General features: G+C 41.1%; 5 protein-coding genes across 8 annotated transcripts in view; 3 read left to right on the top strand and 2 right to left on the bottom strand.

The window, feature by feature from the left end:
• Window positions 1-171: 171 nt before the first annotated feature.
• LOC139110484 (carbonic anhydrase 1) lies at window positions 172-1,283 on the top strand (the record flags this gene model as incomplete). The annotated part of the gene is made up of 5 exons (XM_070670295.1): window positions 172-406; window positions 488-629; window positions 713-835; window positions 927-939; window positions 1,011-1,283. Coding segments are annotated over 5 exons (786 nt in total), but the record flags the coding sequence as incomplete, so codon positions are not given.
• On the bottom strand, window positions 606-9,045 carry LOC139110483 (uncharacterized). Its single transcript, XM_070670294.1, has 8 exons — window positions 8,948-9,045; window positions 8,447-8,623; window positions 3,258-3,452; window positions 2,970-3,170; window positions 2,661-2,836; window positions 2,318-2,577; window positions 1,928-2,157; window positions 606-1,830 (listed from the first exon to the last, which is right to left on the bottom strand). The coding sequence occupies exons 1-8, from the start codon at window positions 9,043-9,045 to the stop codon at window positions 1,656-1,658; spliced, it is 1,512 nt and encodes a 503-aa protein (XP_070526395.1). The 3' UTR covers window positions 606-1,655.
• Window positions 8,486-14,770, bottom strand: LOC139110291 (DNA ligase 1). Of its 3 annotated transcripts, none has more exons than XR_011546970.1 (6): window positions 14,398-14,770; window positions 13,921-14,310; window positions 12,490-13,540; window positions 9,785-10,026; window positions 8,781-9,047; window positions 8,486-8,623 (listed from the first exon to the last, which is right to left on the bottom strand). XR_011546970.1 is itself a non-coding variant. In XM_070669937.1 (4 exons), exons 2-3 carry the CDS (start codon window positions 14,102-14,104, stop codon window positions 12,528-12,530), a joined length of 1,197 nt encoding a protein of 398 aa, XP_070526038.1. In that variant the 5' UTR covers window positions 14,105-14,310; window positions 14,398-14,770; the 3' UTR covers window positions 9,526-10,026; window positions 12,490-12,527. The 3 variants fall into 3 exon arrangements, 1 of the variants encoding a protein (XP_070526038.1); XR_011546971.1 differs by having other exon boundaries at window positions 14,093-14,310; XM_070669937.1 differs by lacking the exons at window positions 8,486-8,623; window positions 8,781-9,047 and having other exon boundaries at window positions 9,526-10,026.
• Window positions 9,892-10,802, top strand: LOC139110482 (barH-like 1 homeobox protein). The gene is made up of 2 exons (XM_070670293.1): window positions 9,892-9,939; window positions 10,197-10,802. Exons 1-2 carry the CDS (start codon window positions 9,892-9,894, stop codon window positions 10,719-10,721), a joined length of 573 nt encoding a protein of 190 aa, XP_070526394.1. The 3' UTR covers window positions 10,722-10,802.
• Window positions 14,771-14,977: 207 nt separating the features above from the next.
• The window catches only part of Kuz (zinc-dependent metalloprotease kuz), a 94,245-nt gene continuing 91,344 nt past the window's right edge, over window positions 14,978-17,878 (top strand). For both annotated transcript variants that reach the window (XM_070669959.1, XM_070669958.1), the window contains exon 1: window positions 14,978-16,133. In XM_070669959.1, the coding sequence (XP_070526060.1) occupies window positions 16,064-16,133 (70 nt within the window). In that variant the 5' untranslated portion in view covers window positions 14,978-16,063. The remainder of the gene's footprint in view (window positions 16,134-17,878) is intronic.

The following is a 17,878-nucleotide window of genomic DNA, read 5'->3' as shown; positions in this document are numbered from 1 at the left end:
CGATGACGATATCGACAAAATGTTCCATTCGAGATTGAGCGAAATAAAATTAGTGAAATGTGACATTTAAAACATTAATATATAAATTTACCAGTAATAAAAACCATTCAATATATCGGCATGAGTTCTTCGGCAGGTACAATAATTCAGTCATATTTTTTACACAGTTAACATATTTTTTATACTAAGCTAAACTTTTTTTTTCTCGTTATTAAATTAGATTCTCACGAGCGTAATGAGGAAACAATTAGATTTATACAACATTTGGCTTACACTGATGGCAAATTAAGATCACCAATCGATTTGAATATCAGTTACATGAAATGTATAAATTTATATCCCATACAATGGTGCAATTATAATGTCACGCCGAAGAAATTAAAACTTACAAACACTGGTTACACCGGTAAAAAATAGAAGTAGCATACAATCCAAATGTTTAACTGTAATTGATTTATAATAAAATAATTCCTTATATTATTTGTAGTCATGCTTAGTACAACGTGGCGTGATAAACAACCACATTTGTGCGGCGGCCCTTTTGCTAGCAGTTACATATTTTCGCAACTTCACTTTCATTGGGGCAAAACTGATATGGATGGAAGTGAACACTACGTCGACGGCGGGAGGTTTTATTATCTATGCTAAAAAATTAAATTTTTTTATTTAAAATTTAATTAAACTTGTGATTTAAATGTATTGTCTCGCAAAGCATGCCAATGGAACTTCACGCAGTTCATTATAACAGTGATTACGGCACTCAAATGTCGGCACTCCGTCAAAACGATGGTATTGCTATCGTGATATATTTTTTTCAGGTGCTGAAATATATATCGTTCTTATTTCGAATAAACTAATTTTATTACATTAAGGTTTTACATATTAAATTATTTTTTATACGTTACTTTCTTAATACTTTTCAAAAGATGTGTCTACAAAGTTTGAATAAGATAAAATACATATTTAAATATTAAGAAAATAATGTATCTTAGAAATAACATTGCATACAGCTGCAGGAAGCCCCTAATCCACTTCTGGACGATATCATAAATACGTTACCCTTTATCCAAGCGGCTCACTCTTCTATCCGTTTAATACCTTTCCCTTTAATAAATATCATGAGATGCTTCCAAAGAGATTATTTCGTTTACTGGGGTTCCATAACCATGACAAATATCCGAAATAGTGTACTTTGGATAATAAGCAGAGAACCATTAGGAATATCCATTGACCAAGTAAGTTATATTAAGTTGACGAAACTATTTAATAAACAGTATAATTAAATCGAATCAAACTGTCATGGCATTAATTTATTCTTTAATAAATTTGATTTAAATTTTTAAGATTGCGGAGTTTCGCACTCTACGCGACACACGTAAAATGCCGATTGTGACAAACTGTCAATCACTGCAAGACCGAGGTAACAGAAACGTATTTCACGTATGCCCCAGTGGATCTAGATATGCTACTCTTCTGCAAATTCGTAATGTCAAAAATAAAAATTATCCCGAAGAATATGTAGATAGCAATAATAAACAATGATACGTTGCATTTATATTATTCTTGATTTCTAATTGTGTTTAAAATCCTCCCAAGTGTACCGCTATTTAAATAATTTTATACTAAACTTTTTACAAGTCTCGTAAAGCCATCACTTATTTCCTTTTTCTGCGACGTCGCTTAATTCTTTCGTTTTCAAGATCACATTCTGGGTAAAAAGAAGTGCAGTCGATTCCGCCCAAGCCCAGAATGGATGCTTTCACAGAATCCAACATTGCCGACCACGGAGCCCTATGTAGCACTCTGCCAGACAGCCAGCTCATTCCTAAGCTGTAAAAAAGGATGTCGATGTTATCCATAGCGTCGATCGATTTATGAAAACGACATTTAATATTTCAGTTAATTATTATTACGTAGTTTATTATACCTCCAAACGGGAATCCAAATTCTGCGATCATCTTTAGTTTCTCTAGAATATTGATTATCCTCGCACAGTACCCTGCGCAAACAATTACCGGAATCTGTTTCAGCGATCATAGCTGCTTCGATGGATCTCAAAACGCGATAAGACAGTTCATTTAAATCCTTCTTGCTAATGATGGAGGGAAAGAGAGAAATTGTATGTCTCCTAATTCGTCTGCTGCCATTAGTAGTCGCCTGAAAAATACGTAACACTAAAGAAATTGTTTCTCGTAAAACGTAATAAAAATGTGACTCTTTCTTTGATAAAATAATCTTAAAAATATTTTAAATAAAATATTTATTTTAAAAAAAAAGATTCGATATATCTTATAAGCAGAATAATTTTTTTTATTACCGAGGCATTCATGCAAAGCTGAATAATAAACATTCCAAACGCTAAAAACGCAAGTGCGGTGAGTGCGATTTCAAAAAAGTCTTCAATCGACAACTCGTGGCCCTTTCCTTTGGAATAAGAAGGCTTATGCTCCTCTTCATGGTGTGGCGGATAATAATACTCCTCATGAATCGATGGAAATAAGTCACTGTGATGTCCAAAGTGACTGCCGTGGCCGTAATGAAAGGAATGATGTCCCGTCGACGATGGCAGCATGTCATCTATTTCGTGGAACGTGTAAATTTATGTTGTGCTAAATCTTTCTCGCAGCGCGTTATATTCCGTATAAGCTTTAGCAATTTACCTTCATGCGACGGTTCATAGACACCCACTTTTCCATTCGATGGCAGAGGAGCTTGCATCGCAAATCCCGTCACTTCGCCATCAAATTCTTCAATGTCATCACGCTGAACATCTTGTTTCTTCTTTATCTTTTTGCGGGGAGCAACGTGCTGATACACGTCGTTCAGCGTCGTCGTTCTATTATAAATATGTTAAAAATTAAAGAAAGAACTTTACTGTCGTTTGATATTTTGCAAGACACTTGGTACCATTCACAAAAATACTTAAAATAATGATATTCTTTAGTCGCATTAATTTTTTATATACTCACCGTTGCAGCCAGTTTTTATATCTCGTGCTTCCTTCGTCGGATAAAAGTTTATCGTGTATTGTAACGTTGTCGTCTTCTCCCAGAAAAGTGTGATGCGGATCGTTGGTTGATTCTGGATGTCGTTTCACTCTAGGTGTGCTCACTTCCTTGAAAATTTCTTCCGCCATATAGCCGTGACAAAGATATTCATTCATTTTTTTCCTAATTTTGCATACAAATTAATTTAACATCGGTATGCATTTTACATTTTCAACTTATCGACATTTAAATTAATTTATTAATATTTACCTGTGATACTCCATTTTATTCAACGCGTCGTTAAAAGATCCATCCATCGTTTCATTCACCACTGTCTTTGGAACATTGTTTTTATATTGATCGCCAAATAAAAATGATCCAGGCAGAAGGTCCACGGATAATATGTCGTTCTGATTGATACAAAACTCGTTGCCGTCGTCGAAGCATTCTTGCGCTGATATCTTGCTAATCGAGAAAAAAATTATAAAGAGATACATTACTTTGCAAGTTCGAAGTTTTTCGCTGCGATTTAAGAAATTCTCCAGTGACATTTCACCTAAACCACGGCAGTTGTCACTGAAACACGGAGGTGACTTGAACTGAAGACAAGGCGACACGCTCTTGCAGCAACTTGCTTGTCTGCTAGAAATAATTGCTTTAACCGTAATGTTACTGGACTGCGTTACAACAGTTTCATTTACAGTTTGAAGTGCAAAAGAGCATTGAATGCAGCACAGTACAATTATTAATTGTCTTCTCAAGTGACAATGTTCAACACATAACAAAAATCAAAGAAGAAGCATCTGATTTCAATACGTTTGATAAATTTAAAGTTATAGCGTATCGAAAGTCCGGATTAATTTTTCGTAATTTAATTTGTTACTCGACGAACCGAGAGAGCTGTGAAATAAAACAATGCCAGGTCGATATACCGAAAACGCGCCCGCATACCTGCAAGAAGCGGGTTGTGTATCTGTTTACATTCGTGACTAATCCTTTCGATGGGTGACAAGCCCACCGATTTAATCCGTAATCCGACACTCATGATTAAATACGTTTATTAAAAACCACTTACAACGCTCTTATGAATGTTTCAAGAGCGGAGGGTCTGTCGGGACGTCCGCCCGGGTCGAGGTGGTAAGACAGGGTAATGGGGCCTTTGTTCCCCTGGGAACGCGCTCACCTGTCTAATATCTCGCGAGAGTGGCTATATCTGTACACACACCGAAAGCGGCCAGTTATACGCCGAGCTTACTGAAAATTAATCGCGCAGTTTCGAAAGAATCCTCGCGTCTCGTCCTATCCGCGACCGAAATAAACGTTTCTCCACTCGGTTATTAATAGTGTCGCAGTCGCAAAAATATATCGGATAAAAATATACGATTAAAGTATCTAGCCTTTCCATCTTCCTACTTATTTACTGTTTAATAAAATATGATGGTTCAGATTTTCTACGATTTTCATAAACAATGTGTGAAAGAGAAACGGAGAGACGTGCGGTTTGGCGAACAGATCGGGATATGGAGATATTTATGCGACGTTCTCTCTTTTGAATTTAATATTTTTAAGGAACATGATGCGTGACCACGATATCTTCTCACCGAAACACGGAAGACGAGGCTCTTAATTGCTCACAGTCGAAGTGCTTCGCACTTCCCCTTTTGCGTGAATGCGACCTGCGGTTTGTGCACGCGTGAGCTCACCCTCCTTTTCTCAGGTGTTTGATTGATCGTTTCAATTACGTGGCGCAGCGTGCATCAAACGTGAGAGTAAAGTTCGCAGCGAGCAAATGGATCGTTTATTCGAAACATTTACGGGTGGGTGCCGCTGCGGATGGCGTATAAAGCAAATAAATCACAAATAATCACGCATTATCTGAGCGCGCGGATCAGGCGAAAATTAATTGCGTTAATCAAGCGTGATTTCAAAAGGAAACCCCCGACGGCTTTTATTTCGCACGATCTTGGGAGTTTAAATTAATTTTTGATGCTCGAGTGATGTTCAGAAAGGCACGTCGCTATCGCAGAAGGTTGGGAAAGAACGTTTAAGTGTCCACGCTAGTTTCCAGGAAGTAATGCCCGCGGTTGTAAATTAACTTGCGCGTTGACCATGTCGTTACTTCCTCTCTTCGCACCTAAGACGCGCCTTAAGCGCATTTCACTTCATGTATTTAAGATTCAATATTTGTCGCGCTCGCAAGTACGTGTAAAATGTTCAACCCCGTGTATAATCAGCATGCAAAACAGCAAGCGGGACAAGTGAACATGAATTTAACGTTTAATTGCAAGTGAAAATAATCATCTCTCTGGTCGCGACAAGGTAGTGATCTTATTAATTTTATATTAAAGAAAGATTAAAAGAAATTAAATTAATTTTTTTACCAGCTATAGCTCGAAATTAACGTAAATTATTGCGTCATTTACATTACGAGAGTAAACCTTTTTTTTTCTTTTTTTCTTTTTTCAATACGATAGTTATGTTATCCAAATTCAAACGGGGAGTATTGAAAGATTAATAATGACTGCGCTTTCAGAGCACGACGCTGCGTGCTGAGGTGTCTAATGTACATGAAAAGAATGATATACGCTCTTCCACAAAGACGAAATAACTCAGACGTGGATCGGGGAGAGGATCGATGACGAGGAGCCGCGTGGTAGAAAGGGCTCACAATCGCCATTGGTCCTTTTAGCTGCGGAAACGCGGCGCCGAGTGGATTTACGGTTCGCAAGGATGAACATTGAGATTGGCACGGGTAGCCCGGAGACTAATGGACGCACCATTCGCGAAAATGGCCGCTACATCCTGCCCGTAAACAGAAATAGCACGATATGGTTCAATAAAGGCTATCATCGGCTACGAGTTGAAACCACATTGAACAATGTAGATGAGAGCTATCGTCTTCACGCCTGTTCATTTATGCTTCATTATTCTCTTCCTAATTATTGGGGAACGGTTTCTCTCCTTTTTGTAGACTTCAATCTGAAATATTAAAATATATTTAGACCTATTGCCGTCAGATCAATTCAAACTTGTGACTAAATAAAGCTGTATATTATAATTAAATTTGTTACCTATCATCTAATAAAATGCATTTTTATGTTAAAAAAAATAATCGTCTAGTTGCAACAAAGAAGTGTGGCATTTTTTACCTATAGTGAGAACCACTGCGGGTTTGCTAAACGCGTGAAGAAGTGTTTTGCGGTACTTTTTCATGATGTTCTTCACGTGGCAGAAGCGTTTATCCATTACTAAAGCGCGAACAGGAAAGAGAGAAGCGACCATCGTTTTACCGGCATAAAGTTTCGAGATAGAGGGGTCAAAGAAGGCGGTTGCTGCGCAAGCACCCTGCGCGTTTGGAACCAATCGGAGATTCCACCGTTTGATCCCAGATGAACCCTTTTTCGTGGTGGCAAAATATACTAGTGCGCAAGCCGAATCGTCGGACTCAAGCACTTTTTTTTGGAAAAGACCATAAAACGCCTGAATGCCTCGATAAAATAGGAATGCAAGAGATCCGTCGTATAAATTTACAAAATTATGCTGCACCGAAAGCATTGATAGAAAATATGATATCTTGATAGATACAATAGTAAAATACATAAAATAAAATTATTAAGAAACAGTTTTCTTTGCATGTTACCCAAATAAAATTAATATTCAAAGTAGCAGACGTATTGAAAAGTAGATAAATTTTTAATGCTGCCCATATTTTATTAATAAATAAGCAATATCATAAAGTAGTTAAATATAAATTCGCAATGATAAAAAAATGTTTAATTCTAATAAATGTATTTTTATATTAATATGAATATTGAGTCATATCGTAGAACTTTGTTAATTGTTAGATTGTCCCGAGAGAAAAGCAACATTTTACAAGTAATGCGATTGAATTTGAAAGCTATTAGTTGGAAAATAGCAAATCTCTGTTATAAACTGCCTGGATGCTGATCCCTACTCCGATCAGAAATATCAAGTAAGTGGGGGTTTTCCAAGGTGCGAGATATTCTTCCAACCTCACGGGATGACCTTCCCTTGGGAAGCTGGTGGGGATGCTGGGAGGTCCTCCTCTGGACCACAGACACGTGCCACTTGTCATACTTTCGGAAGTACTTGCTTTCGGACGGTTCGAGAGAGATTAGTACGAGATCAGGTGTGATCGATCAAAGAAGAAACGCGTAAACCGCTTATTGTTAACTCACAGAAGTTCCTTGCAACGTAAATCGTCGATTAAAAAATATGTAATCGCTTGATCTCAATAAATTAATCGAAGACAAAATATAATACAACATGTAACTAAATTATAAACTTATTCAAATAATTAATATTAATAACTGTGAAATATAATTAAAGGAATAGAAACGTGAGAAAGTTATTGAATTCGGTCGTTTTTAAATGTAAAGTGCAGCGATTGAAAATTATTATTCAAGCGTATGTGTCGTCCGAGTAAAGTCAGTCAACTGTAGACGAGATCGATGATTTTTCACAAGATGGAACTGTACCAAAACCGCGAGAAAATGAACGATGCCGTTTATGATCTCCGTCGGACACGATCGCTACCGGGTGAGAACGAGACTTTTTCAAATAACATCGAGAGAGGCTGCATATCACCGACTGCTAATCGAGAATCTATCGAGTACGCATCCGATTCTAGCTGCGAGGGCTACAGAGAATTTCAGAAACAACAGATTGAGAGAAGAAATTCGTCCCCGATCGCGGCGTCTAGTGCTTTCACGATCGACAGCATCCTTGGAAGAAATGAGAAGAGAGAGATCTCAAGAATAAGCAATCCCGATAAGGAAGACGATCAGGACGAGACCGAAGACAGGATAAGTCATTTCGTCAAGCCGACGGCGATACCAGCCACACGTACTGGTATGTGAATCATTGTAAATACGTCCAAAGATAATATATTAAACAATTACGTAGATATATGATTTATGCTATACGATTTGATAGATATAGAAGGGAGTTTGTATACTCATGTGGGACTACCGTACACCGAAAGTGCGTTAGGTGCCGATTCTTCGGCGTATTCTGCAACATCACTCGCATCAGCCTCGTTACTATATAGTAGTTGGTTTGCTCAAACAAAGCCTGGACAACTGTTTGGTTTACAAGGTAAGTTCACGTTTTAAGAATCTAATTTAGTAGCTGCGATAATATTATATATATATTTTAGACTCTTTATAAGTTCTTAAAAAATTCTTTTTAACTCGACGCTCTATTAAAAAAAAATTTAATATCTTCGGAAATAAAATCTGTGCTATTAAATTAAATTGTGAATTAGAAAATGTTTAATTCTGTCTGTCAATTGTAAAAATGAGCACGCTATAAATAAGCGGCTAAGAAAAATCTTCGTGGTGTTAGAAATCTTTTTCTTCGTGTCTGAGGCACTTGCGCCGTCGGGGAGAATCGTGACGACAAAGGACTCTAATTATTATCCACTCGTAATAACTTACCACCGTAATTCTATTTTCCCACACAATGCCGGGAGAAGTGTAAGATGGGGCACCCTCTTTCTTGGCCTCAACGAATATTGGATATTATACGAGGCGCCTATGATAACAGCTTTTTGACACGCGAGGTACACATCAGTGGCCCAGTTGTTGCATCCCCATGTTTTCGGCGTGTTAATGCTAAAAATATGAAATATTTAGCATTAATAAAACATTTTATAATTTTTATTATTATTCAAAGTATTTATTACAATTTTCTTGCGACTGTAAATGATGCAGTTCTTCCCCATATAAGTTTATTTCATCTAAATAGAACTGCATAAAAAAATTATTATACCTTTATCGATAATTTATAGTCAAAATTTTGCAATTTTGAGATAAAATTAAAATCCACCATCGCTTTGTTTCTCCCTTTCCGGCTACTATCCGCCATACTGTTAGAAGCCCATTTATCAGCACCGTTGGTCTAACTATCTTCCACGAAGGTGTTAAATGTCTCTGCACACTCGTAAATCTTGGTCCCGCCGGTTCTTCTTCTTCGTCACAATGCGTATTCTTTCTAGTCGCCACAGCAGCCTTTCAATTTCTAAGAACTCGATCATCTCTGTAATTATATTCATTATATGTAAATCAATCAATCAAATTTATATTTTATATATTTTAATTTAGTAATTCACGCGATGAAACAATTTTATATCAACGATCAATATAATTTATCTTACATTTAAAACACATATTACACATAGAATATAAAAACGCATATTTTTACTGTTACATACGGTTCTCTGTTATAAAAATCTAATTGTTCTCTATAGTCATAGACACCCTTGAAGGGTCCTGTAAAATTCTGAAGGTTTTGTACAAATACGTGACATGTATTTGTTGACTCGTCGTGTAAGGGCCGCCCAGCTAACTGATGATTAAACACGAGGAAAGAGCAAAAAAAATTTCTATTTCTATGCGAGAACATTATCTCAGGAGTGCACAGTCATATAAGTCCGTGCCATTTTTTTTTTTATAGTTTCTGCAATTATAGAAAATAAAAATCGTCGTGTCACACATGATTAATGAACAATTTAAATATGCTGAATCTTTTTTTTAATGACTCTTTTTAAAGATTAAATAATATTTTTATAATATAACGTTAAATAAAAAAAAAATATGTATCTGTGTAGCTGTTTAGTTTAGTATATATATAGTGGCATTAACGGCTAGTCTAAAGTATTACACACGCGTTCCGATATTTGTATTCTAACACGAATTATTCGTGGATGTTTGCCAACGTGATTAACAATTATCCTATTATTTTAGCGTATCTAATTACGTTATAATATCTTATACCTGCTTTTCAAAGGAAATGTGTAGTATTGCTTTGCACCGCGATGATAATCGCATCCAAACGTTCTCCGTCATAAACTGTTTGCACAACTTGTTACCGCTTCACCTCGATGGTGTTGACCTTAGGATGTCACACATTCCGCAAACAATCCTCAGAGGTGTTCGGTGATCCTAGACAGAACTTGACGGGTGGTGCTTCGAAATCGTAAAGGTGATAATTGAGCCCGGAGCTGGCGAAGTTGGCCCTGCAATTAAGACGCGCGATTAGAATATTAAATTTTGATTATCGCGACAATAAATCTCCGAAAATACCATCGTCAAAAAAAACTGTCAGGGAACTCGAGGAACTTTCTCGCAATTAGCAATGACGACCGCGGTTGACTCTGTCAGCCGTGCGATCTCCGGTAATTATTAGCGTGATGCAACGAAGATTTTATTTCTGATTATTTTTGTAGCGCCTAAACCGAGTGGCAGAAGGTCAAGGAAGCCAGGTATTGATCGGAAACCACGTCAAGCTTACAGTGCAAAGCAACTGGAAAGACTTGAAGCGGAGTTTAAGGTACGATTTACTTCTCGTTGCTCGCAACGTATAATTAGCTCTCGCCAATTAATTTTTATTTTTTTTCCATGCATCTTTTCGCAGATCGACAAGTATCTCAGCGTGAGCAAGCGGATGGAGCTGTCCAAGTGTCTGAATCTCACCGAGGTCCAGATCAAAACGTGGTTCCAGAATCGCCGTACGAAGTGGAAGAAGCAGCTCACGTCCAGGTTGAAGATCGCGCAAAGGCAGGGACTGTTTCCACCGACGTATTTCCCTACCACCCAGTATCCCCTTCTTCCGTACTACGCGGCGCCTTTGATGTTCGGTGGCCCTTTGTCGGATGACGGAAATTCTAGTTTGCCGACCCGACCCGCCGTATCATCTTCAGATACGATCTGATGCAGCACAGACTTGAACTACTTGGTCGATTGTCGGCCGGGCGACCGCGAAGTGCAATAAGTCCTTCCGTTCGCCATCAATTAAATCAACAGTCCTCGATGTTTCTTTCCTTTTTTCCTGTTTCCCTTTTTTCTTTTTTAATCTCATACGGGTATTCTTATTTTATACAAGTCTAGACTTATAAGAAATCTATTACCTCGTAAAAGAGTGTGACTCGCAAAACGACTTGCTTCGATCACGATGCGTCTTTGAGACCTCTCAATTATTGCGACTTTGTTGCACATGAAGCTTGATTATGTATTTACGTTACAAATGTTTCGCGCAAAAGTTTTATACTAAACTGAGGTAAATTCAAATTCGTCCTCGCGTTTCTAGTGGTAGCGTAGTGAAATTGATTTCCTTTCGAATCGTCAATCGTTTCCATTGTACATAAAATGTGATAACTATAGATTTATGTAACACTTGCGGGGATCGTATACATAAGAAAAAGAAATAGATGACTAGATTTACCCGTGGCACCCTTTTTTTTTTTTTTTTTTTTTTCAGTAATTGAACGAGAATCGCATTTCAATGATATTCATGTAGGAAAATGCGAGACGGTAACTTTGCGCTAAGTACGATGTTATTTAGATTAATCTTTACATGAAATATTACGGATTTATGTAACGTACGAGAGAGAATGCGAAAGATAGACGGGCTCTAAATTTCCTTGCGACTTTACACGGTGCCGGGACAAGATTCTATCCAGGCGGCAGTCATGTGCAAGTGACGTGGAAGCGACACAAACGGCCGTGCGGAAATATGATGTAGGGAACACATGAAAATAATATGGAAACGATATGAAGATGACGTTTATACAGTCGGGATCCCGTCCGACGTCTCGCGCTTTCTATTTTCCAAGCGACCGTTCAAGAAAAGCCGTGCTTGTCCTCGGAGAACTTATGAAACCAGGCACAAAGAGGCGGTTTAATTGAAGGGCTTAAGATGCGTCAAAAGAAAAAAAAATAAAAAGACAAAAAAAAAAAGAAAAAAACTCTGCGCCTCGCCGTTTTTAATAAAGAGCGAGATAAAAGGGAAACTTCTTATTGTCGCGCCAAATTGCACGGCGGAGAATCGCAAGGGATGCAATCAGGATAAGGAGATTTCGCTCCTGATGAAATAATTATGTGTACGTAAGAGTCTGATTCGAACTGTTATACATAATTTAACACTTTCCGCTTACACGCGCGCAAATGGAACAAAGCTTACGCGGCAGGGTATAATTTATCGACAAAGAGATATGCCAAACCGTGGCATTACATGCGTTATCGAAACGATTCGTATGCAACGTGCAATTCAAATATACACTCGAGTTAGGGTCGCGCGTCTCTATGTAAAGTATATAGAAGAGCTGCAGCAAGTAGTTTAAAAATGAAAGAGACGTATCTTGAATTATGAAACGTACAAGGGAAGAGAGAAGAGAGAGAGAAAAAAAAAAGGCAAACCGTGAAATAGTATCGAGAAGCGAGAGTCTACGAATAAATACATTTGCTTCTGCGTCAATAAATTATATTCTATTCGCGAGAGTCTTCTTCCTCTTTAACGAAGTAATAAACAAGTTTCTTTTGCTTGAATGTTGCACGAGCGGTCTCGCGAGAAAAAAACGTGGGAGTAATTACGAGCTTTAACGTAGCCGTGGGCGAATGCATGAGCGTTTGAATGAAGTGATATAATGGAAAGTTAATGGTTCACAATGTATATAATTATTCTTTCCACCTAATAATCATACCTTAGTTAATCCGGGAAAGTTTTGCAGTTTGCGGCGTGTCAGGCGTTCTTCTCCCTGCAACACCTCCTTGGCCCACGTTTTTCCAAGTTATCGTTGCGTCCAGCAGTTACGACCACCGTTGGCTTGTCAGTCTCGCAGGCGGCACGTGGTCCCGCTGGGCACTTCGTTCGCGTCAATCCCGGAAATATGACGAACTTCTTGCGCTTTTTCGCACGTTGCACCGTGCTCGTGCCGGGGCAGAGTACGCTGGCCTCCCGCGTTTCCACTTTGACGGACGACCGCGCGGTTCGCGCCAGCAGCAACGGGCTGCAGCTCTTATCGAGCGTCTCCGGGTGAAATTTATGAGGCGAAACTTGAACGCTCTTGTCGGACTGCTCCGGTTTGGGGACGACCGTTTGGATCGGCAACGTGCTCTGCGCGCACAAGTAACAGCAAGTTTGTGTAAAATCCGCGATCGATGGCGGCGGTTTCACCTGGACCCAATTCTCGGCGACGAGGTCATCGTCACGCGCCACCGAACTCTCTTCCGCATACAGAATCTGTTTCTCGCGTTTACGTCTTTCTCTCCTCTCTATCCTCTCTTCCTTCATCGTCACTTTCCTTTTTCTCTCCTCTCTCTCTCGTTTCCTTTTCTCTCTTCGCTCTTTTTTGGCATCCTCGGAGGTGTCCTTTTTGGCAATTTTCACATCTTGTTTACGACTTTTTCTAGATTTTTTTGGGGCATCTCGATAGCTTATCGATTCTTGCTGTGGCGCGGTTGACGCACCCGCGACCGCCACTGTGTCGTCAGGCTCTTTATACTTCTTCTTGCTTCGCGCCTTCATTCGCTGAAGAACTCGTCTCATCGGTTTCTTAAAAACACGTTCAGAGTATCTTTTCTTCGCACGACATAGTCTCGTGCACCACAGACTTAGGTTGACGCAGGATATCGTTGAATGTCCGCTTAACGAATCGATATCATGCGTATCAACACTTGCATGTTTCTGATTCCGTTGATCTTCCTCTAAATTAATGAGGCGATTTGCAGTGTACTGTTCTAACGGCGTGCTCCCTGAAAATTCAAAGAGAGACTTAGGACTAATACTAATATTTCGGTCTATTACATGATAATTATAATTATATATGTAACACATGGAGCTTTTATATTAATGCGAATGAAAATGACAATTATATTACAAGTTTCTCGAGACTTAATTTACTTATTTAATTACATGTAAAATTTATTTCGATATTATTGTATGTACATGTCCGGGCGTGTATACAGCCGTATCGCTTTTGATATATTAAACTCGGATGTATTTCGAGTTTCAACAACGAAAAAAGAAACAGTATCCATGGAAAATTGAAAACGGAAACGTGGTAGAAACGCGTCGAGGAAATGGAGTTATTTTTCAGGTTGATTCAAAGAGTTTAATATATGTTGTTGCTCACTGTTAAGTCCATACATTGAGGAATACGTCGCGCTTTGCGATAAATGCTCTTCGTTTTTCGTTAGTGCATTTTTCGTGACCGATATTTGTTCCTTGGAATATCGTGATGAATAATCTGAGCGGTGAGCGACGTGTGCAAAACGATCCACGTTTACGGATTCATCCGAACTCACCACCGAATGCATTTTTATCCAGCTGGATTTTCTTGGATTCCATTCGTCAGGGATTTCAATAATCGGCAATTGAACGAGCGGCTTCGGTATATAAATTACTTCTCGTAATTTGCATCTAATAAAATATCTCCTCGGGTCGCCCCGAGCCTTCGGAGAGAGAAAATAAGAGCCCCTTTTAATTCAACTTTATTAAATCCGAAGCTCACTTAATTTTTAACCTGTAATTAGAAACGGTTACGTTCATTAAGGTTAATGTATTGCACTTTTTTGGGTTAAACACGAACGAACGGAATAAGAATACTCACAGGAGAAATATCTATAATTTCATTTTATACGCCAGGCTTTTGCTTTTTACCGACGAAAATTTAATTGGCCAGGTTGGTCTGAAATTTGTCGCATTGAAATTTTTACGGCTGCCAGAACTGTCGACGACTTTGTTCATTGCTAAGAACTTGGCCGCGAGAAGAGAGACGCTCTTCAACAATAATAGCATCGCGCCTAACGTGTTCTATCGACTTGAGTACAACGTATGTCCAATATAATTACCTCAGATACTTCTTTTCGCCCTCTCAAGATCCTTCAATCGGCTTGTGTGCGTATTGCGTTTTCCCAGCTAACGAGTAACGGCCACTGTTGAGTTTCCTTGGTCTCGAAGTATTTGGAAGTATCATTCACAACCGACGGATGGCGCGATGTCCCCCTCTACGGTGATGAAGCAGATCACGTGACGTCTCCCTCTACGGTAACGAAGCAGGTCACGTGACGTCCGCCATGTTGGACGGCCATGTTGGACGATCGCGGTAGCCGGTGCCATCTTGCGCAGTCGTTCTCGCGAAGTGCCCGGAGACAGTCGGGCGGTCGTTGCATCGCGCTCGCGCACGTCGCAGCTGCTCCGAAAGGCTCTCGAAGGTGGCAGGACTGTTATCGGCGGCCGTTCCGTAATCAGCGGTGTCTGCGACTTCCCCAGTTTCCCCCATCTCGGACTCGTGAGGGTGAGTGTGCGCGCGTTTTGTAGCCGCTGCGATGCGTCGGTTAGATATCGAGTGGCCGTTGTCGTCTTTGTCGCGCCGTGCGTGAAGAAGCACAAGCGGCCGCAGCGAGGGGGGCGCCCCTTCGTCAGCTGTTCGCTAGCGAGTACTCTGGTTCTTTGTCAGCGCGGAATCCGCCGGAGAGACGCTGCCGTCCGTGCGAGCTGCCCCCGCGGAGAAAGCGAGGTGGCCGAGAGTGAGAGAGAAGACTGGACCGTTGCGAGCGCATCGCTGTGAAGTTGGCCGTGACGCCAGCCGCGGATTGGACTCTAGTGCGGTTCGTTACGTCCCGCGCGCGCGTTTTCGTCGTCCGACAAACTCTCGTTGTTCGTCGCGTGCGAGGTACGCTCCCTCGTTGGGGAAATAATGGTGTAGACGGTTCCGGGCCGCGCTCCGGAAGCGAGAGAGAACGAGAGCGAGCGCGAGAGGGAAAGCAGTGGAGGTGGAGGCGCAGAGAGCGACAACGAGGGACAAGGAAAGAAAGAGTGAGAGAGAGAGAGAGAAGGAGACGCGCGCCGCGTTCACATTCGTCCGTGTCGTGGCGGTGGCCGAGTCGAGATCGCAGCCGATGATCGCTCGGCGTCTTCGCCGTCGTCCACGTAGATCGCCGTCGCGAACGAGCGGAGCGGAGCGGAACGCGTAACAGCTCGTCGTCGTGGCGAGGCGAGTCGGTGTTGTGTGCAGTGTTACCGGGGCGCGAGAGAGAAAACCAGTGCGGGAGGAAAGAGATCGCGGAGGTAGTGCGTAACGCGTCGTTCTTTCTACACGTCACGGTCGACCCTGTTGCTGGTGACCGTGCCGAGCCGAGCCGAGGGTGCCAAGTTTTGTTTGTGCTTGCGGGGGTGCACGGGAAGGAGGGAGGAAGACGAGGTGGTGCAGCGAGACCGACGCCAGGTATCCAGCGCGGCGTGTCCCGACTGCAGCGGGGAATATTCACATTACGATGATCAGTGACACGTGCGGATACGTTCTCTTCCTGCTGCTGCTGCTGCTGGTCCCGTACATCGAAAGCGGTGAGTACCCCTCACACTATTGTTTCTCGCTATATTTTGTTACGCCGCTTCCGACGACGGACGTTCGTCGTCGCGCTGGCTCGCCGCGCAGGACGCGACCTGCTCGCGCTTCTCTGCGTGTGCGTCATGTGTGCGTGTACGGGCGCACGACTCTCTGAATCATCATCCTTTCACGAGAAGAGCCCCCTGTCGCGTGTCCCCTCCTCCCCCCGCGCACGCGCTCCCCCGCGAGAGCGAGATAGCAATAAAATGAGCGTCGAGAGCAGCCGCGTCTTGCTTGCCTTCGTACTTTCCGTAGCTTCGAGCGCAACGCGAACAAAAACATCGGGAACCGTGTTTACCTCTGAGCTTCGCATTCTTCCTTTCAGCTCGCGTGAAAAAAGTTATTCATCTTCGACGCAATGTTTGTTTTTTTCGTCGCACTTCTCTTGTTGATACTCGCGCCTGATACTCTGCTTTCTTTCGAAACGATTGAATTAAGTTCAGGATTTTGTATGCAGATTTGATAAATAATAATAATTTAAAAAGTAGGACTTTACACTTTTTAGTCGTGCATTTTATTTTAAAAGCGCGGTAATTCTTCGTATATCGAATACAGGCTCTTCGATTTTTTGGGGGGATTTTTTAAAATTGTTGGAAACACGCGATTAATAATAAAGCAAACGTCTAAAGCTGTGACATGAATGTATTACGCAGAAAATAAAATTTAGCAAAAGAATATTCGTACGGATTTGCATGCAGGTAGTATTTACACAATCGACTCAAAATTCAACTTGATCTCTCGTCGCATCGAATCACGATAACGTTGTGTAAATTTATCCATTCCCGTTTTGAAAGCCAATATATACCCGCTTTTATCTTCTTTAAATTCCTCAACGGAGAGATAAAAAAAAATGTTTTTTATTTATTTTTTTTTTTGCTCTGTAATAATATTAATATTGTCCGCGTGTCAGACGTTGACAATAAGCGCATCCGCAGATATATTATGCTATTTATTTTTTTCCACTTTTCTGTCACGATATATTTTCCGTCTAAAAAATTCCGTAACGTCAGTTAGCCTCTTATTTTTTTTTAACGTTCTGTTTGGCGTGCTAGGATGAACTGTAACATAAAGAATTGTTTCCTCCTTCGGAATTTCGAATGCGTTACGAAATGCTGCCGAATACGATCTTAAAATGAGTCACAGATGAAAGGCATGAATCACCATCGTGATCAGATTACCTTTCAGCGTTTCTCATCGTCGTCGCGAGACCCAACATCGCTATGCGTCACACAATTGTCCGATTTTAATGTTCGGAGCTCGTGAAATTTTACTCCCGCGCCGTTTTGTCCGACGTTAATTTTTGTCCGCCGCCGCGTCGCCCACGGCAACAATTTAATTAAATATCGCGTCTTCTTGCACAGTTTCAAATGTGGGGAATTAATTTTAAATTGCAAAACACGCGCGGAGCGGCGCATTTATTCTGGAAGAGAGGATCGCGAGGCCGTCGCGCTCGCCCCCTCGAGCATTTCCGTGTCGGGACAAGCGGTAGAAAATTAATCCTTTACTGCGGACCGGGCGCAGAGTCATCTCGCAACGGCCGAAAGCCGTCTGGCACAAAACGGCGGGAATTATCCGCGCGAGATCGTGCGCCGAATCGCTTGCGAGACGATTGCGAAGGGTTCTCTCCTCCTCTCTTTGGAGCCCGAGATGTGAATGGCCCTCGACGGATGTCGCAATCAACGTCCACCGCCGCGTCGGACGA

The sequence above is a fragment of the Cardiocondyla obscurior genome, linkage group LG20 (assembly GCF_019399895.1).
Source record: "Cardiocondyla obscurior isolate alpha-2009 linkage group LG20, Cobs3.1, whole genome shotgun sequence".
Classification (NCBI taxonomy): Eukaryota; Metazoa; Arthropoda; class Insecta; order Hymenoptera; family Formicidae; genus Cardiocondyla; species Cardiocondyla obscurior.
Note: the sequence above shows the minus strand (reverse complement) of the source record. Positions and strands in the feature narration are given on the sequence as shown.